The following is a 26049-nucleotide window of genomic DNA, read 5'->3' on the forward strand; positions in this document are numbered from 1 at the left end:
TTTCCTGAATCAAAAAAAAACGACAGCGAATTTACAATTTTTTATAAAACAAAACGTTAAACGACGGAAAAAGTTACAGAAGTATTAGAGCAACAGAGAATTTTTTGAAATGATCTACAGGGTGTCCCCGATGCTCACTGAGAATATCTCGAGAACTTTAAGACTTAGAGAAAAATCTTTAAGAATTCTTCGAATTGATAAGATATCAAACAGAAATCAGATCATAGATATCTTGATTTGTTCTCGAGTTAGAGGGCGTTTCTGAAAAATGAATGGTTCAAATATTTCGCTCTCTTAATTTCTGTTCGAGATAGTGGAAAAGTTCTAAAACTTTTCTTTTGGGTAATTTTATGATGTAGATATATGATACCTTCTCATAATAGATCAAAAAAATTGATTATCGTTTTAGAAATATAGAGGAGATTTGGTGTTTTTTAACCGTAGATTTGTTTTAAAGCATCCCGTTTTTAAAAATTTCATCTGTTTCAAAGATATTGAGTTTTTCGAACCTCCAATATGCAATCATTACTTAACTGCTGTCACGACATTGTATCTTTAGTTGCCTATCTCAAGGAGTCTAAGAAATATATAAATTGTTGCATCCAAACAATTTTATATCTTCTATCGACCGAAAACATTTGCCTATATTTAAAAATTCGAGTTATGAAAGGATAAAAAACAAAACTCCACGTGAGAGTAGGGAAAAGCTGTGCCAACATGGCGGATAATTTCAAAAATAGCCTCAAACGGGTCTTTTAAATGATCAACTTTGAGTATTTTTTTTCTAGTTTGCCGGCGACCTTTTCAATCATATTGAACTTATCCATTATTTCAGGTTCAACACAGAATCTGAAACCGGTTCCTCTGAAACTCGGTTAAAGGAATAGAAATTATTTAAATTTCGATGGGTATAGACTGATAATTATGACACCAGTTATAATTTTTTAGTCTACCAAATACCTTATTATCAGTTATTCAATGGAAATCATTTACATTTATCGAAAAAGTGTCTCGTTAATCATTGAAAGCGCACAAATGTTTTCTAAATTTTGTTTATACTTTACCTTTTTTGGTGAGCTCGTTCATAGACATTTCCTTACAATGTCTGTATTTTTCGGATTTTGAGCCAAAATTGCTCTCAAATTCAGAATAATAAACATAGATAGAGCGAGCATATGTCATTTTCAGTAAGCAAATTTTGTTCCCAACATGAACTATCAACTTTGACATGAAGCGCGGAATTGAAAACATATCAGAGTTACGAAATTTCACTCAATTCGCGAGTTTCTCCACAAAGAACGCACTTCTTATGTCCCATAGTGAATCAACGTTTCATATTAACTCAAAAATTGAAATAAATACCTAAATATGTCAGAAATTCAGAAAACAAACTTCAAACGCGCCAAACGACTTGAAACAACCGATGACACTAGGTAAGCAAAAGTTGCCAAACCTTGGATTTCAGCAGGTAGATACAGAAAATAATAAATATTCAGCTTATTATAAATTCGACAATTAGGAAAAATATCGGATTCCAAATATTCAAATTTGCATATTTAATCGGGAATCACTCAAACAAATATATTTCATTCTATATAATATACATTCATAACGATATAGTAAAATTGTGGATTTGAAAAATCACAATTCGACAACGTAATCTAACCATGTTGGGGACATGTAAAATTTGGTATACTTCCTCTATGTTTATTACTCTATGATAAATACATAATATATATTTTGTGTTCCTTTGATTAATTACCCAATTCTTAACATAGTAGCGCTTCTGATGAAAAAATCAATATAATTCCTCACTAACTAATAGAATCAACATTCAAAATCTAATCACTATTACAAAAAAAAAATCGATAATCACCATGTTTTACCACTATCCATGTCGACTTGATTGGTGTTGACGTCTTCTTCAATTTAAAACACATGCATGTTTTAAATTACTTTCAATCAATGTAAATTCCAGCTCGAAAGATAGACCATATTTTTATCGTTAATGAGTTGGAAGGCCAGTATGATGTTGGGAAAAAAGATGCTTTTCAGATAGGTACGACTGTTTTTCATCTGCATTGACGAGAGGAAAATAGTGTAATGTCAATTAGAGGTCAAAATACGATTTATCGTTATGTTTTATGTTTTCTATCTCGACTCTCCTAGGTCTGTAACAGGCCAATTGTAAAGTCCCCGGTCTACCAAAGTAAGACACATTTTTTTTTGGCGAAATTCGATTTTATTATTCAACATAGTTGCCTTCGAGGGCGTTACAGCGATTATAGCGATCTTCTATTTTTTCTATACCATTTTTGTAGACGATTTGTCTTCAACTTCAAAATAGGCCTCAGTTTCGGCGATTACTTCTTCATTGGCTCTAAATTTCTTTCCAGCGAGCATTCTTTTGAGGTCTGAGAACAGGAAAAAGTCGCTGGGGTCCAGATCTGGCGAATACGGAGGATGCAGAAGCAATTCGAAGCCCAATTCATGCAATTTTGACAATGTTTTCATTGATTTGTGACACGGTGCATTGTCTTGATGAAACAACACCTTTTTTTTCTTCAGACGAGGCCGTTTTTTAACAATTCATTCTTTAAACGATCCAATAACGCTATATGTATAATAGTCGCTGTTGATGGTCTGACCCTTTGGAGGTAATCAATGAATATTATACCTTGCGCATCCCAGAATACTGATGTCATAACCTTACCAGCTGACTTGTGTTCTTCCTCGCTTTGGATTCGGTTCATCGTGTGCAGTCCACTCATCTGACTGTCGATTGGACTCCGGAGTGAAATGATGGAGCCATGTTTCATCCATTGTCACATATCGAAGCAAAAATTCAGGTTTATTGCACTTAAACAGCTTCGAACACTGCTCAGAATCATTAACACGTTGTTGCTTTTGATCGATCGTGAGCTCGTGCGGCACCCATTTTGCACACAGCTTTTTCATGTACAAATATTCGTGAATGATGTACACGTTCAGATGATATCTTCACAATGTCTGCTATTTCGATCAACTTTACTTTACGGTCATTCAAAATTATTTTGCGAACTTTTTTGATTTTTTTCGTCGATGACAGCCTCTACTGGGCGTCCACTGCGTTCTCCGTCTTTAGTGCTCATTTCATCACGTTCAAACTCAGCATACCAATCAATGATGGTTGATTCATTCCATGCAATCTGAAAATTCAATAAAAAATATGTGTCCCATAAGAAAAAACATATGTTTGGTCACTTACACTCTTTTGTTACACTTTGTGTATTTTTAAACAATTTCAGAATGTAGCTCTTATGGAGTCTAATTAATGATACTGTGTCGAAAAAAAACTGAAAATCTGAGCGCTTATAACCTTTGAAAAATTGTTTCACAAAAGTAATCAGCGACATTGTATCATGAAGTTCTTTGTTTTCATTACTTATCACTTTGAAAATTTTAGTTGCTTCCTTGACTTTCAGCCTTCAAAATTCACGGAAAGGAGCTTTCATATTTTGCGAAAAGAAAGTTTTGGATAGAAAGAATGTTTCATTCATCTTTTGGCTTGGTAGACATTGAAATATTTCTTCAATTACGTAAATTGATCCAATTCTTCTATCGTTTACGCTATCTCTAATTACATTAGCTCCACCCACGACTATTTATATCTACTTTCGATTGTTTGACCTTGACTTAAGTCAGGTGCCTCATTGTTATCAACCCAGAATGGTGTAACTCGGGTTGCATTGCTTGATTTCCTGTTGATGACTACCTGAAGAATGTCCACAACTTTCAGAACCTCTATGCAGTCGTCTAGAGTGGTAGTTGCTTCATTTCACTCCCTGCATTGATTGGAGATCCTCATAACTCAGTTGGTGTTGCTGTAGAGAGAGCTTAAAACAACGCGTTTACCTAGTTTGGGTGTCACTTGAATATCTGCTAAGTGCTGCCGTTAGTGCAGGTTATTGTGCCATTCTGTGACTCCAGTTCTTCTTTTTTTCTGAGATGAGTGTGCCGAAATATGTTAAGCGTAAGCTTGACTTGGATGATATCCAGAAGTTTGCTTTGATGAAGGTGAGATTCTTAGATTTTTTTTTTTGATTATTTTTTCGTGTCATGTTGAGTTGGTTTCTTTGAAGTTTTATAAATATGGATTTGGTTTGTTTTTTCGTTATAGCTGATGAAGATCAAAGATTTACGAATGTTTGATCCACTTATATTCAATTATGATATGGATAATCTGTTCTAAAATTAAGTTGTGAAGTGTTGACAATTGTTTGTTTGAATTTCACGTTCTATCCGAAATAATATCAAAAACACTGCAAATTTCACATACCTATGATTTATTAACATTTCTTCTTTTAACGTGAAAGTTCTAGACCAGTGAAAAATAAAATAAGTATATAATAAATATAAATGTGAACAAATTTTATAGAATGCAATTAAATCATTTTTGATTAATGTTGTTCAGTATAAAAGGCATTAAAATTTAAAAGATATTTTGTAAAATCCATGTTTTAAATAAATATAATTTCTTAAACGACAAAGATCAAAATCAAACTAGACGAAAAAATAAAATTCTGAGAACTACAATCCAAGAAAATAAGTAAACTTATTAGAGAGAGCTATAAGCTCTAGAACATTGCGGTGAAAATTATTCACTCAGTATAATTAAAGCATGATTTTGTACTATAAATTTTCAGAAAAGTTAATTTGATTTCTTGATTTCTTCACTCTCAAATTCTTGTTCTCATGCTCTATGCGTACCAAAATTCATGGAAAAAACTATTGTGGTTTTCGAAAAAAAACTGAACAGTGGAACAGCGAAAATTCAGGAAGAAATTTGTACCAAACTTCGTTTGAATAGCTTTTAAATTTTCCGAAAAAATCTTTGGATATAAAATTTCTTAGTACCTATTAGTAGGTTAAACATTCAAATCGAGCAATTCAAATTCTTGATTCGATTAGATCTAATTTCGTTTCAAACTGTAAAACAACTTTCTGTATGAGTACCTAAGATCGATATTTGTATACATAGGTACCTTGGATCATTTGCATAAACAATAATAGAATTGTTTGTACATAAACGGAAACAATGGATATTCAACCAAAATTTGTTCCATGATTTGGAGGTCATCTTTAGAAAAATAATCAATTTCAAAATTCGAGAATGAAATTCATTATTTGTAATTTTTCTGTGTGTGTGAATTAAAAAAAATACATAACTAATGAAATAATATTTATTTCATATGTTGACTCGATTTTTTTTCATATATGTTTATTCATACGAATTTTTTTTGGCCAATTTGAAAAACATCCATTTTGAAATCTCAAAATCTATTGGATGATTCAGTCCTATTTTCTTTCATCTATATCGTTCAGTTCTATATCTACACGCGTATCATTCACTTTCACAGTTATATCCTTTGAAGACCAACTGTTAATATGATTTTTAATGAAAATTAATTACTTTCTCCATCTTGTGAAACATGTGAAAATAATAGAAATCTTCCTTTTCAAGATTTGGAATATGAATCAAAGAATTAAATGAGAATATTTAATATTTACAAGTATGATACAATCAGATTAATTTCATTTTGAATTTATGATTCCAATCATGTCTAATCAAATTGTTGAAATGATAATTAGTTGTGAATATTTTCGTGTTCACTCTGATATTGAGATAGTTTGGTTTGGTCCATTTTTTGATATGTTGTATGTAAATTTTCTGTTGTTTCTGATTAAACTATATTATTATACTTAACATTTTTCAATTATATATTTTGTTAAGAATTGTTTTATAATTTATATTATTGTTAATCTTAGACTCTGATACCAGTGGAAAAATCCGCTGTTTAAGGGTCAGAAATGAATCTTTAATTAAAAAAAAAACATTTCCACCTACACATTTTTGAATTTGTAATGTCTTAAATTTTTTTTCAAAAAAAGATTATTTAAATATATAACCTTCAGAATCCATTGATATGATTATAATATCAAGGGTACTTAGTTATTCATGTAGCTTCAAAGCATTAAATATTAAAAAGATGTTTAAGCCTCTAGAGGTTCTAGTAAATCGCCTTGCATATCTTGAACTTTCATGTCCAACAGTCCAACTAGTTGTAATTTGAATTTCCAATCAATTAATACTACGCCCCTGGAATCTAAATACTGAATTCTGAAACACCCTGTATAAATCCTTAGAACACCTTGAAAAAAATGAGTATAATTCAAAAATAGATCGAAAAAACTCAGGAAAAGATACTATTAATTAAGATTTTAATAAACCTTGTCAATTTACTGAGATTTTTAATTAATAATTATATGGTTGGTCAAGTTTGGATTCATTCGATGGCAATGTATCAATTTTTTTTAATTACATGTAACGACTTGAGATGGACGACCCAAAAAAAATGTACTTAGAGGCGATGTAAGTGCGTCTGCATTTATTAGAAATAATTGATAATTTTTCATTGGAATAATTGAATCGGTACAAGATTTTATTTAATTTGACAAACATCAAACATGAGATATTTTATATCAATTTCGATCTAGTGTTCATTTTAGATTGTGTAAAATTTGTAGATCGAATAAGAACATTTTTTTTTCACTTTGATTTAAATACAACAAACGGTTGTCATACTGAATAGAATCTCAAACTCAAAAATTCAGATCAAATCTAATCAATTCTAAATTATTTCCTGCACTCAGTAATTTCTGAGTCACCAAATATTGAATATTGTCTGTCGATTTAACTCTTCGGCCTCATTCTTTCCTCACTTGATAGAAATCCTATTTTAATAGGAAAATAATGATCTGATTCACGAAATCTAATACAGGAAACAATTTTAGGAATTCTTGAACCAAATTTCAATTGTGATAAAGTTGAAATTTTAAAGGTTGAGGTGAATCGAAAAATTCTCATAATTTAATAAGAAAATGTATTGTTTTTATTCTCCTGAAATCTTAATAGCTATGCCAACATATTCAAAGTATCGTTTGATATAATTAGTCTTGAATTCATATAAATATGTTTCTCTAATTCTGTGGTTATTCCGTTCATTCTTCCACATCTTGTAGAACAAAATCGTGCGAGAATATATCAGAAACGCACAGTTTTCATGGTTATATTTTATTATTCTATGTTGGTACTCCGAACTTTCCGCCACGGCTTTATCTGTCAATTCATCAATTTGCCTTAAAGAAATCAGTTCTGTCAACCAACATTTTCCAATGCAAAAATCACTAAAATATATTTATGGAAATATTTCATTAAATTCAATGAAAATACAATGAATTAGAGAAAATAATGTATAATACTCGTACAGAAGGCTCATTCTACCACTCGTTCATTCCAAAACTCGCCACTTCGTGGCTCGTTTTTGAATTTTGTACTCGTGGAAGAATATCAATGCCTTCTGCACTTGTATTATAAATAACTATTTTAACATCGACGTAAGCACAGAGTTATTCGAGAAAGGTATTTCAATCTAAGCAGAGATTTTGCAATAAGTTGACCTCTAAATGCTCTGTGAAAACATCGAACTTGACGGTTTATGCAAGAAAATACTTCTTGAACGTGATTTAATGTTGACTGTTAATCGTTGTTTTCAAACAGAAACTGAGGCAAACAGAAAATTTCAACCTACACATTCCAGTCATTAAAATAAAAATTACCTACTTGAAAAAAATCGATGATGTACATAATTTTCTGAGGGTAATTATTTTAATTTTCCATGATGCTAGGTCGGATTCAATTCATTTTTCATCTGGCACTAAAAATGTCATAAAATCAATTCATTCGATAGATGAATCAGAGTCCTTGGTTATATTATTTACAACGTCGTAATGTTGCGAATTTTCGAATTATTCTTATTGTAAATCAAAAAAATTGACATCCTAAAACTTTTATATCAACCTTCAGAAGATAGTAAAAAGCAACATTATTTCTCTTTCGAATTAGCGCTTATTATCAATTGAAATTATCACCTTGGAATATTTCATGAAATCGTTTTTTACAATTTTATTTCATTAAAAAAATATACCTCTCAAAATAACACGTTTGTGTATTCATATTATCTAAGAGCATAAAAAGATTCCTGTTACTTTTTTGACATAGTATTTTTGATTGATTCTTAATCACTAAAATACATGTCACTTCAAAGAAAAAACACTGAAAGTACTATTCATCTAGTTCTATTTGACGTAATAAAAAATAATTACAAAAATATAAAACATAAATTGAAGATAATATCAAAAACATTAAAAATTCACAAAATTCAGTCGTAATCTTCTTCACTTGAAGACTCCTTCTTTCTAATAAGATGCGTAGTTTCTGCTTCCAGAGCCAACTTTCTTATATTAGCCAAACAACCAGCTGCAGCTTCTTGTAACACATGATCTTCCGATGTTACACTCCTCAATAAAAATATCACAACTCCACTCTCGTGCATTGTTATACAATTGAAAGGATTTTCCGACATATGATACAGAGCTATAGCTGCAGTTCTGTTAACTTTTTCGTTGTTGTCCGCCATGTAACCCACTAAGGGTGTAATGGCACCTAACCTGAAAAATAAAAGTTCTCATAACCTAAATTAACCTACAAATACATCTCTCACCTCCCAAACATCTTGCAATTAGATCCCCAAGCGCAGCAGAATGCAATAGCAGAGCACAAGTGCTCTCGGAGAAACACATCGTCTGTGGTTATCAAATCTACAAGTCTTGGCACCACTCCGTGGTCTGTTATGACAGCTAGATTCTCAATGTCCTTAGCCACCTCGGCTATAGCTGCACAAACACATCCAAGAACTCTGACATCGTCCGATCTCAAAAGCTGTACTATTATCTCTAACCCTCCCACAAAACTTCTTACCATCTCTCCAGAATCTTGGGCGTTTCTTATGCAAGGCACCAAACACCAAGCAGCATTGGCTTGAACCTGAAATACTGTTTGGTATATTTCTTCTATTCTGGTCATAGTCTTACCTGAAGAGATTTGTTCTTTAGAAGCGACCAAATGAGCCTGACACCATCAACGTCTTCCATGATCCTCATTGAATCTTCATCTTCTGCACACTCTCTTAGTACCATCGGTAGATTTTCCAGTAATGGTGGATAAGTGTAATTAAGGAGATTCACCATATAAGGTATACCTCCAGACCTTCGCAAAACATCTCTGTTATGGGAAAACCTCAAGAATTCACAAAGAGCACCAACCACGTTGCTCAAGACTCTCTCATCTTCATCTGCACTCTCCAGGAGTTTCACCAGTACCTGGGGAAAAAAGGTTATCATTAAGGCCATATTTTGGTCATTAAATTGTTCTTGTGGGTATGTAAGTTTATACTTAAGGCTCTAGAAGACTTGCTGCTGTTTAAAGAGGCCTAAGAAAGTGTCGCAATCAGATAGGATAGACCTTATAATTGCAACAATTGGTTAGAAGCTCAAATTGAGGATATACTCATGCCTGAGTCTTGGAGACTGAAACCCCTGGTGAACTGTGAGTGTCGTAACACCATGAAACGTCTGGCTAGATTCAACAAGATGGTAAAAAGTTATAAACAAAACTAATGATAGTTACTGAACAAACTCACGTTAATAGCTTGTAGTTTGTCAAATATCACAACATTCTGTGGAGTGATAGCAGTCTTCCATATAGCACCAGTTGCTGCTGCTAGTAGATCTTTGTCCGCCCTGTTATTTGGATCACTTATAATTGACACCAAAGGCTGTAATCCCCCAGCTTGTCTGATCATATCCCTAGTTTCTTGACCTTCAGCAGCGTAAAAAATAGTTTCACAACAATACCTCTGTACCGACGCGTTTCCCTAGAGATTTTATCTCAATTTTTTTCATTTATAAAACGGATTCTACTGACCTCGTAGAGATTTTTCACTATATCGTCCACCATCCTCTCTGTACATACAGCCATTTGGAAGGGGGGAAGTACAACACATTGGGAGAGAGCCCCAAGTGTTGGTATCATGACCTCTGTGTGAACACAGCTGAAAGGGATAAAATATATCAATATTATTCATCTTGGTGAGGGGCCAATTCAATACTCACCCCAAAAGCTTAGCCATCAAGGCAACACAACCACTCCTCATCATAATGTGCATGTTCTTTTTGCTCTTGGAGAGTGACCAGAGTGCTCTTGCAGCAGACTTAGCTAACCGGACGGTTTCTTGTTCTTCAGCAGTCAAATACTTCATTGGTGTCCTCAAAATCTTATCTTCTACCATCAAGAGGTCTACAAACAGTTGAATACCGTCGTAGTGCCTCACATCTTTTCTAGCTTTTGGTACAAATCCTAAATGATACATAACCTCGCCTACAAATATCTTCAGATCTGTAGCTGGTTCCAGCAGGTTCTTCACTAGCAAAGGAACGCAGCCTAAATCGACAAGGCATTTTCGTATTGTTTCATTTTGAGCCATTTCCACCAATAAAGAAAGAGTTCCCAATTTGCAATCAAGCTCTTTAGTTTCAAGCAAGTTCACCAGTACTTCTATTCCTCCACAGTCCTTCAAGGAACACAAACGATCAACGATATCGTTTAATACAACATAATAAGATACCTGTTACCTGGACTGCGAATTGGTGTACTTCATGGGTCAAATCGTGGTCCCTCAAACAACATAAGGCGACTGTAGTGGCAGCCTGATTCCCAGTTTTCAAGAACTTCACCAGTTTCTGTATGTGCCAGTATTCCGGTGGTATGTTGAAGGATGGTCTTGTGTATTCAATCTCTTCTTCCGATGAAGAGCTGGAGATATATTTCAATTATGTAATTTGAATCTAACTTTGATCAGACGTCTACCTGGAACTTTCGTGTTCTTCACTGTCAGTTCTATCATCTATAGTTACTTCTTTAGGCTGTAACTTAGTGATAAGGTCTTCTTCACTAGAAGAGGAAGGTGTTTGCAGGATGAAAGCAGGCATTTTGGTTTTTGCGGTTTTAGTGACAGTTACGTTTGATCTGTCGAAGAGAGTGATGATGCTTCAACCATAGAAATACGCGTTGATCTTGTTTTTGTTGTCCTCAGGATTCATACAGGTTGTCTTTCATGTTTATTCAGTTAGAACTTAATTAATTAGTATCATCTTGTGCAACAGATGTAGCGTGGATATTCCAATACAATATGAGACAATATTGCAATATAAAAAACCTTTCACTACTATTAAATTTTATTTATTACACTTAACCTAACAAATATTTTTTGGACCCTTAATCAATTCTCTTCGTCCGTTTCGACCTCTTCCTTCTTCTTTATCAAATGCTTCGTTTCCGCATCCAGGGCAAGTTTCCTTATGTTGGCTAAACAACCAGCTGCAGCTTCTTGTAGTATTTGATCCTTGGACCCTACAGCAGAGAGCAGAAATCTTACCACGCCACTTTCATGCATAGTTATGCAATTGAACTGATTCGTTGACAGGGCGTGAAGAGCCATTGCAGTAGTACGTTGCACTTCTGGTGTTCCTTCTGCCATGAAATTCACAAGTGGAGTTATGGCACCTAACCTAGAAGTAGACCAGAATAAATAAAATCGATATGGAAAGGGTTCCCTAAACACTAAAGAAAAACTGACTATTTGAAATAATTCCGTTTTGAATTGGTGATATCAGGGCTCATTATATACTGAATACTGTTAAGGAGTTACCTAGACCTTGACTTTAAGGCCTGTTATGCCATCCATTAGAGCAATACTCACTACTGCATCATTTATGGCTAGCCTTCCAGTTCTAGAGTTATAATGAACACCAGTATCTGGGATAGCTTCCTGGGGGTTACATCCTCACTTCTACACAGAAGGTTTCCTCCTTCGAAGCTAATAAGTGCATTTTAGGTTACTTCTTGACTTCTACAAGTTCCATGTCTGAAGATTTTTTTTGCATTGGTTAGCTATGGTGAGGTATTCCTTCACCAGGTGATCCGGAGTATCTTCCTCCTCCCCACTAGACTCATTCTCTTGAGAGGCTTTCTGAGAGGGCAATGCTCTGTAAGAAATCCAGGGAGGAGGTGTAGCATAGTCTTGCTAAAATCTAGATACTTCTTAGATCTTGCAGTATCTAAGTTTCAAATGAACTTTTTGGAATGATCCAACCTAGGAAGATTCTGTCAGAGTGTTTTTCTTTCGGCTTTCACTTTCTTATGAATTGCTTACTCGTAGGAACATTTTCCTTTATCACAAAAATTTCCTGGGCCAATGAAAGGCTAATTCTTTTCTGGCAAGTGTGTTGGCTTCCTCATTTCCTTTAATTGCTCTTATTTAAAAAACCTTTTTATTACTTAATTCATAACGTAATTGAAACATTACTGCGCCCTCTCAAAGTATTTATTGAAGATTTAAAAAAAAAATTCTGTGTAAACAGCTACATCATTCTTACCTTCCGAATAGCTTGCAATTGATTCCCCAAGCGCAACACTTCCCAATCGCAGCGGCCAAATGCTGTCTCAACTGCGGATTGCCAGTTTTCACCAGGTCCACTAAAAGAGGCACAACACCATGATCAGAAATGACCGCAAGGTTTTCTATGTCCGTAGCTATTTCTGCTATCGCTGCGCATACGCAAGACAAAACCTCTGGGCTCTCGTTTTCCAACAGTCTGACCATCAACTCCAAACCACCAACGAAACTTCTAACCATCTCTCCAGAATTCGTTACGTTCCTTATGCAAGGCACCAAACACCAAGCAGCGTTTGCTTGAACCTAAAAGAACACCCTATAAGTATTTTTGGATGTTACCACCACATGACAATTACTGTTTCTGCTGGGTTCTTGAGCAGCGACCAAATCAATCTGACGCCGTCGTTGTCTTCTATGACTGCCATAGAGTCCTCGTCTTCTGCGCATTCCTTGAGTACCATAGCAAGGTTTTCCAATAAGGGGAGGTACGTGTAGTTCAGCAAGTTGATCATAAGTGGGATGCCACCGATTCTTCTGACTACATCTCTATTTTTTGGTAACTTGACGAACTGACCTAAAGCTCCTACTACGTTGGCCAAGACTCTTTCATCTTCGTCGACGTCTTCCAGGAGCTTTATCAGGATCTGGAGGTAGCAAGCAAAGAAAGTTAATATAAGATGGACAATTTGACAGTTTGAATTCAGAGGAGGTCATAAAAAAACTACCAAATCCAGTTAAGTATTTAGGAAATATTGAGGATCCATACCTCCACTGCTCTCAGAGAATCAAATCGCTCCACATTCTCAGGAGACATAGCTGTCTTCCAAACGGCACCAGTTGCAGCTGCCATCAACGGTTTGACCTTCCTGTTATTGGCATCGTTGATGATCTTCACCAGGATGTCCAAACCTCCAGCTTCGCGCACCATGTTTCTGGTTATTGGATCCTCGCCGCAGTAGTATATGGTGTCACAACAATGAGTCTTTAGCTCGATGTCATCCTAAAGTTTGGCAAGAATGAGTCGCTTTCAAAAGAAGATGAATGTCCAACAAAAAATAGATTTCTAGGTCATAAACTGTAGCTCGTCTCTTTACCTCGTTAATCAAATGCTTGACTATGTTCTTCACCATTCCTTCAGTTTGTACAGCAAGTTGAAAACCTGGCTCGACCACACATTGGGACAGCGTACCCATGGCTGCTTTGATGACATCGATATGCACTGACCTGGAATTTTAAACGCATGGAATTTTTTCAATCCAACACCACGTAAGAAACTCGTACGCAATCAATTTAGATAAGAGTGGCACAGCTCCTGTTTTCATCATAACCATCATGTTTTTCTTGCTCTTGGATGCAGACCATAGACCCTTGGCGGAAGATTCTGCTATTAGTAGCATCTCCAAGTCTTCTGGATTCAGATCGTTCTTGGACGTTTGTAGAAGTTTCTCTGGGACGTCTAAGAGGTCCACTAAGAGGGGTAAACCGCCCCAATGTCGTAGGTCTTTTCTGGCCTTCTTTAGCCTTGCCAGGTGAAAGATGTTTTCTCCTATTAGTACCCTTACGTCTCCTGCAGGGTCCACAAGGTTCTTAACGAGCTGCGGCACAGCTCCCAAGTCGACAATTGCTTTTCTTAGGTTTTCGCTTTGGGAGAGCTCTCCAAGGATGCTGAGAGCTCCTAGCTTTATTGCCTTTATGTCTGTTGTTTCTAGAAGGTTGATCAATACTTCCAGACCTCCCATATCCTGAAATATTCAGATTTATTTGTATTGAGAGTAACTATAAGGTTATCTTTGAGTATTCTAACCTAACTTTAATGTTATATTTAAGATATCACCTAACCTAACTGTCAAATCAAACTTAACCTAACAGATTCATAAGGAAATGATATTTTAGGGATGACCAAAGCCAAGTGTTCCCCGCAGTAAAACTAGTATTAACTTGTTTCGCTGCATTGAACACTTGGACTTTGGAAAATTACCTGTATAGCAAATTGATTGACTTCTTCCTTCAAATCATGGTCTTTCAAACAGCATAATGCAACAACTGTAGCAGTTTGATTGCCTGTTTTCAAATATTTCATAAGCTTCTGGATGTGCCAATACTCAGGAGGACATTCAAATTTTGGTCTTTCTCTTTCGACTTCATCATCAGTAGAGCCACTGGGAAAAATTGATTTGTAATATTTTCATGTAACCTAATATTTTAGTCACCTTGAACCACTAGATTCCTCACTGTCTGTTTCTTCACCAACAAAAACTTCCCTAGGCTTAAGATTGTCAATACTGGTTGTAGATTCTGTTAGATCCTTACTCATGGCGAAAAGAATTGGTCTTGCGATGAAAAAATGGGAGAAATCCTACACAAAAAGTCTGGGGTTCGATAGATACAAAAAAAAATCTATCTGCTTATTTTCCTGATCAGAAAAAAAAACTCCTCACAAAAATACAAAAAAAACTGACGTTCATTTAAATTCTGGGAAGTTTCAGATTGTCATTGAGTTACTATGATGTTTCCTTTTATCGATCAAACGATGGTGAAATACTTCATGTTGTTTTATCGATATTAAGGGATGAAGGAAGAGTAGAATGTGATGAATTCGAAAAGTGTGTCGTATTGAAAACAGAACAGAGATCTTTCAGGGAATCACTCGGTATATTAACTATAATTTCCCAAAATAATATTTCAAATTTCAAACTGGAGGAATATTATTTAGTTAGCTAATGATGGTACCAAGATTCGTTATTTTATTGTCATTCTGGGATATTTTCAATAATGAATTGAATTTGTGTAGAATAGATTAGACTCATTTCCTTCCAAATGAAGAAATAATTATTGTCGAAGACTGAAATGCGATAAAACCTTACTTGATAAACATATATCCACTGATTTCTGAAAATGATTCAAGGTTTTATCATTAAATTACTTAGACATTGATATGTAGAGAAGGACCAGTGGATTATCAATCTGATGACTTTTTGATTGAGTATCTATATTTTTTTTTCGAGAATAATTGTGAACGGTTGAATTGCATCATTATGAACATCGTTAATTTCTTGGAAGTTTTAAATACCTAAATCATCTCATTTACCAGAAAAAAATTGATATTAACTATCTATTAATCATAGGAGTTTAAAGTCCGAAGATGATACAAAAAATAGTATGTTTACCTTAGCATCGTCTGAAATAAAAAACGTCAAGAAAGTTAATGTAAAGGAAAGATTTGTATATTTTTGAGATATTGAAGCACTGATTTCTTTGATTTTTGCCAATTAATGAGATACAAATATTTAGATAAAAAGTTGATATAGAATTTTGAGCCGCAAAATGGTCTCAAAATTTCGACTCAAACATAACAAATCTGTCCTCAAAGTCTATTCTGTAATTTCATAAGCACGATATGCAAGGAGCTGTTTACATTCTAATTATTTTTTGGTAAAACATAGATAGTATAGCAAGGAGTAAATGATTTGATTTGGAGAAAAAAATCGTGAAGGTTTTTTCATGTAAAAAATTTTTGTTTCTTAAATATTGTAGTCGTTTTTTGCAAACCAGGTGTTCGAAGAGATCCAAAGTTGATGTTTAGTTGTTGTTGAAATGCATAGAGCACGTGTACGGGGAATTTATCGCCAGCTAAGTGAATTTGAAAGAGGTCGAATTATTGGTCTATGATAGGCGGGGTTGCCATTTCGAGAAATCGCTAACCGTACGAACAGAAATTCAACTACTGATATGAGATGTTGTCAAGCGTGGTTTGATAATGGCCAAAATCGAAGAAGATTAGGCACTGGACGTCGAAGGGTCACAAATGAAGTTCAAGATCGACTTCTAAGACTTATGGCCATTAGAGACCGATTTGCGACAACTCGATCTTTGGCTGATGAGTGGTTAGGAGAACAAGGCCATCCTGTAACTGTCCGAACGGTTTACCGTTAAAGTATTTTGGACTGCAGCATTATCGACCCCATCTTGTGTTACCTCTGATGGTTGAGCATCGCCGGCAACGATCAAAGTGGTGCAGATAACGTCAACATTGGAATGTGAAATGGCATCAGGTCGTCTTTTCTGATGAATCTCGATACTCCTTGGGTGCACATGATGGCCGAAGAAGGGTTAGACAACATCGGGGAGAGAGACGTGAACCTCAGTTTTATGTTGAGCGTCATGTACAACGGACAGTAGGCGTTATGGTATGGGGTGCTATTGCACATGCAAGTAGGTCACCTTTAGTCTTTATTCGAGGTAACATGACAGCGCTGCGTTACATTCAAGGAATAGTAGAGCCATATGTTCTCCCTTACCTTAACCGGCTCAAGAATCCAATATTTCAGCAAAAAATGGCTGACCTCATGTTGCCAGAGTTAGTTTAAACTTTTTCGAAGCGACCCATGTGAATCTTTTGCCATGGCCGCCCAGATCCCCTGATCTTTCGACCATAGAGCATATTTGGGACAGCATGAGTATAAGGCTTGGAAATTTACCCCAGCCCCCATGGACTTTGGCGGCTCTGAGACATGAAGTAGAGGTAGCTTGGAATAGTATCCCTCAAGAAGAAATAGATCATCTTATTGCATCAATGCCGAGACGTGTTGGGGAGTGTATAGATAATCGCGGTGGACAAACACATAATTAAGAAATTAATAAAAAAAAATTGTAAACCCTTCGTTTGTTTCTCCAATTTCCAATAATTTACTCCTTGATATACTATCTATCATATGTTTTACCGAAAAAAAAATTAAAATTTGAAAAGCTCCTTCTGGGTGTTGCAGTTTCCTTGACAGTTTAAGTACATTTCCACTACTTCAAAAAATATTTATGTATATTTGGTACAATTTTAAATGATCTTGGAGCGAAAATTCGAAGAACTATCAGAGTTCATTCCTCTTTGATTATCAAACAATACAATAGTTATTCTCACTACAAAAGTTGTTGTTACGAGTTTCACAATTGGTTACCTACCCATGGAAACTACCATCAGTTATTCCATAGAATTCTCATATTTTTGAAACATGGTATAAATCTTGTATTGTTGTGTAATACCTGATCTATAATCTATGAAACATCTAATTTCGAAGTATTCCACATACTTATTAAATGCTTCAAATAGCATTACAAGTTGATATCGAAGATGGTGTTAAATTATTAATTTTTGTGATAACTATAATAATTTTCGGCATCATTTATTACGAATTTCACATAATGACAAATTATTGATAAGGAAATATGAAATATGTATTCCTATTCACCAAACAATGAGTTTATCTAATCATTTCCTGAATTCATTTATCTACGTTCTGTTTTTATCGAATAAATAAATTGAACTATTTCCTTGATTTTGTGAATCCATTTAACGGATAAAGACGCAGAATTTAGTAAATTCAACGAGTGTCAATAAAAACTTGAACAATTCTTAGAAAATCAAAAAAAAAAATTAAAATTCTTCCATGGGAATATTGTACCTTTTTATTGATTGATTCGATTACGTAGATCACGAAAATGCTTCCAGTTGGACTATTAGTTTCTTTTTGGAGAATTATACGTGAAGGGTGTTCTTTTTAGAGCTATAGAACTTCAAATTGCAATAAAACAACGATGGAATATTCGATTGACATGAATTTTATTTATCCGCAAGATAATCTTGTGGCATTACATTTTAAATATGATTTCTGGCCTATGACCACCACGGCTGGCTCGGATGTAGTCCAATCTTGACGTCCAATTTTCGATGACTTTTTCCAACATTTGTGGCCGTATATCGGCAATAACACGGCGAATATTGTCTTCCAAATGGTCAAGGGTTTGTGGCTTATCCGCATAGACCAATGACTTTACATAGCCCCACAGAAAGTAGTCTAGCGGTGTTAAATCACAAGATCTTGGGGGCCAATTCACAGGTCCAAAACGTGAAATTAGGCGGTCACCAAACGTGTCTTTCAATAAATCGATTGTGGCACGAGCTGTGTGACATGTTGCGCCGTCTTGTTGGAACCACAGCTCCTGGACATCATGGTTGTTCAATTCAGGAATGAAAAAGTTAGTAATCATGGCTCTATACCGATCACCATTGACCGTAACGTTCTGGCCATCATCGTTTTTGAAGAAGTACGGACCAATGATTCCACCAGCCCATAAAGCGCACCAAACAGTCAATTTTTCTGGATGTAACGGTGTTTCGATATACACTTGAGGATTAGCTTCACTCCAAATGCGGCAGTTTTGTTTGTTGACGTAGCCATTCAACCAGAAGTGCGCTTCATCGCTAAACAAAATAAAATGGACGTAGTGCGCGATACGTATTTCGCACAGAACCATTATTTTCGAAATGAAATTGCACTATTTGCAAGCATTGTTCAGGCGTGAGTCTATTCATGATGAATTGCCAAACCAAACTGAGAATAAATCACTTGACAGCTGTTAAATCGGTCGCCATCTTGAACAGTAATGCCAACTTAAAGTTATATACCTCGAAAAAAACACCCTTTATAAATCTGAAAAACGTTTTCATTTGAGGAGTCTGCGACAAATATTTTAGGAGATATAGCGATTCTTGGATAGCGAATAAATTTTTACCTTGAACCTCCAAAAAAATTGATAAAAAAACACTGCAAATTGTTTATCATATCCTTCAGCTCAAACAATATTCCAGATTATTCAATAAAAATCGAATTGTAAAATGAAAAAAAAGGGCAATCAACCTCTGAAGATTGGAGTTGGCCCTGAGATGACTAAATTTTATTATTGTGCCTAAACAATTCCTGTAAATATGAATATGAAGCTTGAAAGATGAATGCCATATTACAATTGATTCTGTACCTAATTTCACGCCATTTGCTCTTATAAATTAACGAGAAAATATAAATAAATATAAAAAATATAAATATAAATTAACGAGAAAAGCTCTGAACTAACGGAATGGTCAAGAAACAAGCAATCAAAATCATTCTCATTACTTCCTACTCTACTTACAACAATTAATAATTGTTTAGTAGGCTGTAATGCTCGGATGTGATTGATTTCTCCATTTAACTCAAGTAAACATTCCAATTTCTCTGAATAAATATTGATATGACTTGCTTTCAGTTCATTTCGCGATTTAATAGCATTTTCTAATTATTTCAATTAGAGAATGCTATTGTTACCTTTATTACCACGTCCACATTACGATGCTAACATCATTATGGATCAACAAGGCCTATAGTAAAAAAAATATGACTAATTTTCCGATTAGAACACCAATAAATTTAATGCCTTTCACAATATTTGATACTATTTTTTTCATTCCAGTTCAGAAGAAATGTCAGCGATATTTTGCAACCACACCATGATGACCATTTCCTTTGCAGGTGGCTAATAGGTAGGTTCATTAAACGAAAAAAAATTTTTTTTTTAAATATTTATCTGAGAATTTATAGATAATAAGTTCATAATGTAAAATAGATTAATAGAAAACTGTTGCAGCAGCGACCAAAACAATTTGACAATTTTATTTCTGTTATGAAAATTATAACGTCACATTCTGTATATTAATGTCTTCATTCAGAATATAAATTTAATTATTATTAGACCCCCTGGCAAGTTTTTTCGAATATATCGTGCTAGATAAGTATCTGCGACGACAAAATTCAATCAAAATGCTGCATATTAAATTAATTAGGAGAGATAATAGCCATGTTTCAACTTAAACACTTCGTTTTTTCCAGCGCGATCTTGGAATTGTGAGAATGCTGAAAAAATGCTACGAGATGTGAGTATACAACAACACACAATTTTTTTTTTTTAATTTCATTTCATTTGTAAAAGGATTTTCAATAAGAGCGCAAGATTTGAATGATTTTTCAAAATTTCAGTCCATGAAATGGAGACAAGAATATGGGGTGGACACTGAACTCAAAACCTGGGAAGCTCCAGAAGTAATAAAAAAATACGAACCGGTTGGTTGCTGTGGATATGATGCAGATGGAGCACCTGGTAAGTGCAGAATTTCCTTTTGTAGAAGCAGAGCCCGCGTTAGGGGTCAAACAGTGAAACGTCTATTTGAGGGGCGACAATTTGGTCTAGTTTGCGGGCAGCCTTTTCATATTTCACCCTGGATTCGAAAAAACAATATAAGGTTTCTACTCCGCTTCGTTTTGTCAACATTTCCATCTATGAAAATCTCCAAACAGCCATTACTAAGCCGTCTGTATAATAAATTCCCTATTACCCTCATTGGAAGAAGGATAAAATCATTAAGTATTTTACAAAGACGAAAAATAACTCTACCTTAGCTTTTGAATTATTTGGAAACCGATATTTACACATTCAATATATGAAAAATTCCTACGATTTTGCATTCGAAACTAGTTTCTGTTAAGTGCAAAATGTTTTTGAAGCAATACTAAAACTTTGAATGCTCTACCGCCTTATGTATCTTGTGGTGTGATAAGTAATCATTCTTCGATCGTATGCAGTGTCATGTGCGGCAATATCTCAGTTTTTCTTGATCGAAGCATACGGTTTCGATTCTTCACATCACTAACTTTCCCAACAGCTCAAATTTTTCCACCAGTTCCACTGTAGAAGGTGCTTTACGATGACCCAACTATGCCTTAGTTCTTTGCACTATGATTTTTTAATGAATTTCAACAATTTCTATGCGTTGTTGAAGCGTGTATAGTTCCATTTTTAGTAATGACGTAGTGTTCACTTGTCAAATGTCAAAATTTGACAGCTTCAAAAGTGAAACTGTCCAGATAGCAGGATATTCAAAATGTCACCTCTTATCAGGAAACCTATCCATATATTTGAAGATAAAATAAATGTTCATATTTATTTTTTCGTATTTTTTTCTTTAGTTATAATTGTGCCATTTGCTGGATTGGACGTTGTTGGAATGTTACACTCAGTGCCAAAAGAAGACTTGATCAAGGCAACCATTCAGATATTAGAGAGAAATTTGGATCTTGCATTTGCTACTGGTTACAACGAACTGATTGTGATATTTGATATGGATAATTTTAATCTTAGGCAGTATTTGTGGAGGCCAGGTAAGAAGATGTAGCTGATACCAGTGGTAGTTCGAGAATCTTTGATCAGGATACGTCCATATTTTCTAAAAAAAACCTTATATTGGCAATGTGATTTTCAAGGCAAATTATGCCACTTACTTCATTTAATCTGAATCTGAGGCAAAAACGATGGTGTTTTCCACTATTTTTCGGTCAGCCTGGTTTAACCTTTAACCTGCAATATACATTACGATACGCAGGAAAAACCTCATCAATAATATCTTTACGAACAATAAAACAATAAAATCTATATAATTTGTAACAATTCATTCTTGTTTTCGTATAACAAATGACCTACACTAACCAGGTAGTAAAAATCATTTACTTGACAAAGTAATACTAAAACGATAGTTTTAGCATTGAGAATTTGATTATATCTCATTACAAGTAGGTACAAGATGTTGAAAATTGATGATATAATCTCATTGAAAGATAGAAAACTTGTTGTTATGATTGTTATGAAAGTTAATGTCTTCGAATAAAGTTTCAAGATTTACAGAAAAATATTTTTTTCTCAAAAAAATAAGCCGTTGCCATGATATTTCGTCAGTATGAAACACTCGAATGAGTGTATAGTATAATGAGTTATATATTCTTTTGTTCACCCTATCTCCCTTTCAAACGAACCGCCACTGCTCAAGATGTATGAAAAATTATAATTTGTTCTTAAAACTAATCTTTTTTTCTTCCAGCTGCTGAGGTTGTTATCACGTTGATCCAAATGTATGAAGCAAACTACCCAGAGATCCTAAAAGTTTGTTATATAATCAATGGTGAGTCTTTTAGAAATTTCTTAAAAAAAAAAACAGTTTCAAATGATTACCATGTTTATTTTTTTATTATAACGTCGAATTTTTCATTGAAACACAATGGTTGAATATTCCAATCTTTCAAAATATGGCAACTAGCTCTACGAGACTGATTCACTTTTACAACAAAACCCTACTTCTATAATATAGTTTAGAACTTCTAATAGATTTCAATTAGTAAAATATAAATTTTAGAGGTGTTGAAAACTTCTGAATTGTTATCATCAAAAACAATAATCAATAAATATTCAAATTTACCCTGGTAAATAGATTATAATATCAAGTTTATCCCTAAAATTACTCATATATTCCTTCCTACTAAATAAATGTTTTTGGTACACATAGGTAATGTGGAAAGAGTGTTCAAAGTAACCATGACACTGTTAGTGAATGTTCTTGAGATTTTGTAATTACGCCTAGATTCAGATTAGCCTACATTGAGAACAATAGGTATCTTCAATACAATTCATATTAAGCACAATATTAGCTCATCTTCAGACTGTAAAGTTCCTATTTGTCTAGAAACATATTCTTCAACATTTTGATAGGTTCTTAGATAATAATAAAATGAAAATTTCCAAAGCAATGAGATTCTGAGAAAGGTTCATTACATTTCAGCTCCAAGAGTGTTTGCGGTAGGTTTCAATATCGTTAAGAAATTCATGGGACCTTGTACAATCAATAAAATAAAAATTTACAAACATGATCCGGCCAAATGGAAGAAAATTCTGGTAGAGAAAATTGGAGCTGACAATCTCCCGAAATATTTCGGTGGAAATCTGACAGATCCTGATGGAAATCCAAGACTAACTACAAAGGTTAGAGAAAAAAAATTTTCCACTTATGTATAATGAAATAAAAATACATGGAGAATTGTATCAGTTATTATGACTCATATTATCGTTTCAGATTGCACAAGGAGGCAAAATACCAGAATCATATTACATGAAAAACTTACAAAAAGACGACCCAGAAAACGAAAAGGAATACACAATAGTAACTATCAAGAAGGGGGATAAGTTAAAGCTGAAATTTGAGGTTGACGAAGAAGGTTCTTTCCTTAGGTAAATATCATCACTGATGACGAATCATTCCTCAGATTCTGAATAAATTCAAGAAGAAAATTGAAAAAAAAAATAAAACAAGACCATATAACGGCCAATTGAATAGTCTGCCATTGTAAAACACATTTTTTCTATAAAATTCGATTTTATTATTCAACATAGTTGCCATCGAGGGCGATACAGCGATTATAGTGATCATCCAACTTTTCGATACCATTTTTGTAGTACGATTTGGCTTTCGCTTCAAAATAGGCCTCAGTTTCAGCGAATACTTCTTCATTGGCGCCAAATTTCTTTCCAGCGAGCATTCTTCTGAGGTCTGAGAACAGGAAAAAGTCGCTGGGTGCCAGATCTGGCGAATACTGTGGATGCTTCTGCAATTCGAAGCCCAATTCATGCAATTTTGCCAAAGTTTTCATTGATTTGTGACGCGTTGCATTGTCTCGATGAAACAGCACCTTTTTTTTCCTCAAATGGGGTCGTTTTTTAACGATTTCATCCTTTAAACGATCCAATAACGCTATATAATATGCGCTGTTGATGGTCTGGCCCTTTTGAAAGTAATCAATGAATATTATCCTACAGACTTAGTCTTTGATTATACCTTACGCATCCCAGAATACTGATACCATAACATCGCCAGCTGACTGTTGTGTTTTTCCTCGCTTTGGATTCAGTTCATCGTGAGCAGTCCACTCAGCTGACTGTCGATTGAGCTCCGGTGTGAAATGATGGAGCCATGTTTCATCCATTGTCACATATAGACGCAAAAATTCAGGTTTATGCACTTAAAAAGCTTCGAAAACTGCTCAGAATCATTAACACGTTGTTGCTTTTGATCGATTGTGAGCTCGCGCGGTACCCATTTTACACACAGCTTTCTCATGTACAAATATTCGTGAATGATATGATATACACGTTCAGATGATATCTTCACAATGTCTGCTATCTCGATCAACTTCACTTTACGGTCATTCAAAATTATTTGTGAACTTTTTTATTTTTTCGTCTGTGACAGCCCCTTTTGGACGTCCACTGCGTTCGCCGTCTTCGGTGCTCATTTCACCACGTTCAAACTTAGCATACCAATCAATGATGGTTGATTTTCCTGGTGCAGATCTGAAAACTCTTCATCAAGCCAAGATTTTGCTTATACTGTATTTTTCTCTTCAAAAAGCAATCTTTTATCAGCACACGAAATTCTTTTTTTCCATCTTTCTTCAAATAACAAAAGTAGCTACACTCACAACGCAATATCTCACAAACTAATGGTCGGATTGCTGTCAAGTTTTGACACGTATCGTTTGAAGGTTGGTACTAACTAAAAATCATATGGATTTAATACTAGCACCGCCATCTGTGCATCAGACCGGGGACTTTTCAATTGGTCTAATATATACTTTCTTCATTTTTCACCTTCTTTCAGATGGGACTTCCGTACAGACAACCACGACATCCGTTTTGGTGTTAATTACACCGACAAAGAAGATAAAGTGACAACGGCAGTGGCCTTGAACAGGGTCTCAGCCCACCAAATAGATGAAGCTGGTGTTTTAGCCTGCCAGTCTCCAGCTACTTGTAAGTGCATATTGGGAAAATTTTCCATTTTTCCAACAACATTTATCTGCAGGAATCATTGAAATAAGAACCTATGGCTTTTTTTCAGATACCGTCATTTTTGATAACTCCTACAGCTTACTGAGAAGCAAAAAATTGTTCTACAAGGTGTATGTCACTCCACCTATCAAAGAACTCAGTGTGACACCCACAGATGGCGACATATCACTCTTTAAAGAAGAAGATAAAAAACCAAGTGAGAAGATTATGGATGCAGATGCTTTGAATGAACTGGAGGCAAAAGAAATGACTAACGGTATGGAGAAAGCTGTTATATCTCCAGTTCATTAAAAATCCTAACCTAATCTTTTAATTACCATTATTGTACATATTAGTGTAAGTTTCGGATAGGGGATAGAAATATATTTCTTGTCATCGTATTGCTCAAAAAAATGTGATATAGGTACATACTTTTGTTGTCTTTTACTTGTGTTATATTATAAGAACCATGTAGGGCATTTGGTATGAGGAAATATTGTTCACTTGCCTGTGGAGTAGCTATTCACCTACCTAAAATATTATTATTCCTGATAAATTAAATAAATAATTCGAATATTTCTACTTAATGTAACAAACTCTGTCTTTATCCCAAGTCCTCCCAACGGTAAACTAGCATCAAAAAAACCTTTACTACGATGCTAAATAGAAAAGAAAATTGGCAAAGGGAGTTCACAAACCCAGTGCTCAGAAAAGAATACCAAAATGGTACACAGATGGTTCTAAAACCACGAATGGGACTGGTACTGGAGTATTCAAATGCTATATTTATTATTTTAATTAAATCACTATAAATCATAACAAAATAAAAAATAAAGAAAAAATTAAGTTTCCCAAAATTGAGAAACCTCCAGGCTTTGTTTGATTTCAAAATTCTCCATCCAGGATCTAAGACACATGAAGCATCTTATAGATTTGTCGCCTAACCTATTGCGGGTTTTTGTAACTATAAGAGCAGCTCTGGAAAATTGTCTTTCAACAGGAGCTGAAGATGCTGGCGTTGATGAAGAATCCTTGGCCATTTTGGCCAAGTTTGGAAAGATATTTCTGAAACTTTCAAAATCTACCAATAGATTCCATAAAAATGTAAGAAAACTACTAATAAAGTCACACTGGCGAATGC

At 34.6% G+C, this 26049-nt stretch overlaps 3 protein-coding genes across 3 annotated transcripts; 1 reads left to right on the forward strand and 2 right to left on the reverse strand.

Annotated features, from left to right (window-relative positions):
• The first annotated feature begins 3720 nt into the window (after window positions 1-3720).
• Window positions 3721-25482, forward strand: LOC123680249 (SEC14-like protein 4). Its single transcript, XM_045618044.1, has 10 exons — window positions 3721-4056; window positions 19677-19746; window positions 20093-20136; window positions 20240-20360; window positions 21227-21418; window positions 22132-22212; window positions 22867-23066; window positions 23158-23312; window positions 24739-24890; window positions 24979-25482. The coding sequence occupies exons 1-10, from the start codon at window positions 3988-3990 to the stop codon at window positions 25218-25220; spliced, it is 1326 nt and encodes a 441-aa protein (XP_045474000.1). The 5' UTR covers window positions 3721-3987; the 3' UTR covers window positions 25221-25482.
• On the reverse strand, window positions 8163-10981 carry LOC123680247 (armadillo repeat-containing protein gudu-like). The gene is made up of 8 exons (XM_045618042.1): window positions 10808-10981; window positions 10573-10753; window positions 10054-10511; window positions 9866-9992; window positions 9582-9815; window positions 8974-9261; window positions 8604-8926; window positions 8163-8550 (listed from the first exon to the last, which is right to left on the reverse strand). Exons 1-8 carry the CDS (start codon window positions 10927-10929, stop codon window positions 8262-8264), a joined length of 2022 nt encoding a protein of 673 aa, XP_045473998.1. The 5' UTR covers window positions 10930-10981; the 3' UTR covers window positions 8163-8261.
• On the reverse strand, window positions 11158-14883 carry LOC123680248 (armadillo repeat-containing protein gudu-like). The gene is made up of 8 exons (XM_045618043.1): window positions 14606-14883; window positions 14374-14554; window positions 13677-14137; window positions 13490-13619; window positions 13162-13395; window positions 12752-13039; window positions 12376-12698; window positions 11158-11508 (listed from the first exon to the last, which is right to left on the reverse strand). Exons 1-8 carry the CDS (start codon window positions 14707-14709, stop codon window positions 11220-11222), a joined length of 2010 nt encoding a protein of 669 aa, XP_045473999.1. The 5' UTR covers window positions 14710-14883; the 3' UTR covers window positions 11158-11219.
• Window positions 25483-26049: the final 567 nt, after the last annotated feature.

This window comes from Harmonia axyridis, chromosome 5 (assembly GCF_914767665.1).
Source record: "Harmonia axyridis chromosome 5, icHarAxyr1.1, whole genome shotgun sequence".
In the NCBI taxonomy this organism is placed as follows: Eukaryota; Metazoa; Arthropoda; class Insecta; order Coleoptera; family Coccinellidae; genus Harmonia; species Harmonia axyridis.

Excerpts from the sequence above, each read along its gene's own strand:
- LOC123680249 (XM_045618044.1), top strand. The coding sequence starts at position 3,988 with ATGAGTGTGCCGAAATATGTTAAGCGTAAGCTTGACTTGGATGATATC. Across the intron at positions 20,361-21,226 it reads TGATGCAGATGGAGCACCTG|TTATAATTGTGCCATTTGCT; the intron begins GTAAGTGCAGAA and ends TTTTTTCTTTAG. Across the intron at positions 24,891-24,978 it reads CTGCCAGTCTCCAGCTACTT|ATACCGTCATTTTTGATAAC; the intron begins GTAAGTGCATAT and ends GCTTTTTTTCAG.
- LOC123680247 (XM_045618042.1), bottom strand. The coding sequence starts at position 10,929 with ATGCCTGCTTTCATCCTGCAAACACCTTCCTCTTCTAGTGAAGAAGAC. Across the intron at positions 9,993-10,053 it reads TTGATGGCTAAGCTTTTGGG|CTGTGTTCACACAGAGGTCA; the intron begins GTGAGTATTGAA and ends TATCCCTTTCAG. Across the intron at positions 8,551-8,603 it reads AATTGCAAGATGTTTGGGAG|GTTAGGTGCCATTACACCCT; the intron begins GTGAGAGATGTA and ends TTTATTTTTCAG.
- LOC123680248 (XM_045618043.1), bottom strand. The coding sequence starts at position 14,709 with ATGAGTAAGGATCTAACAGAATCTACAACCAGTATTGACAATCTTAAG. Across the intron at positions 14,138-14,373 it reads TCAATCAATTTGCTATACAG|GATATGGGAGGTCTGGAAGT; the intron begins GTAATTTTCCAA and ends TGAATATTTCAG. Across the intron at positions 13,620-13,676 it reads CTCTTATCTAAATTGATTGC|GTCAGTGCATATCGATGTCA; the intron begins GTACGAGTTTCT and ends TTAAAATTCCAG.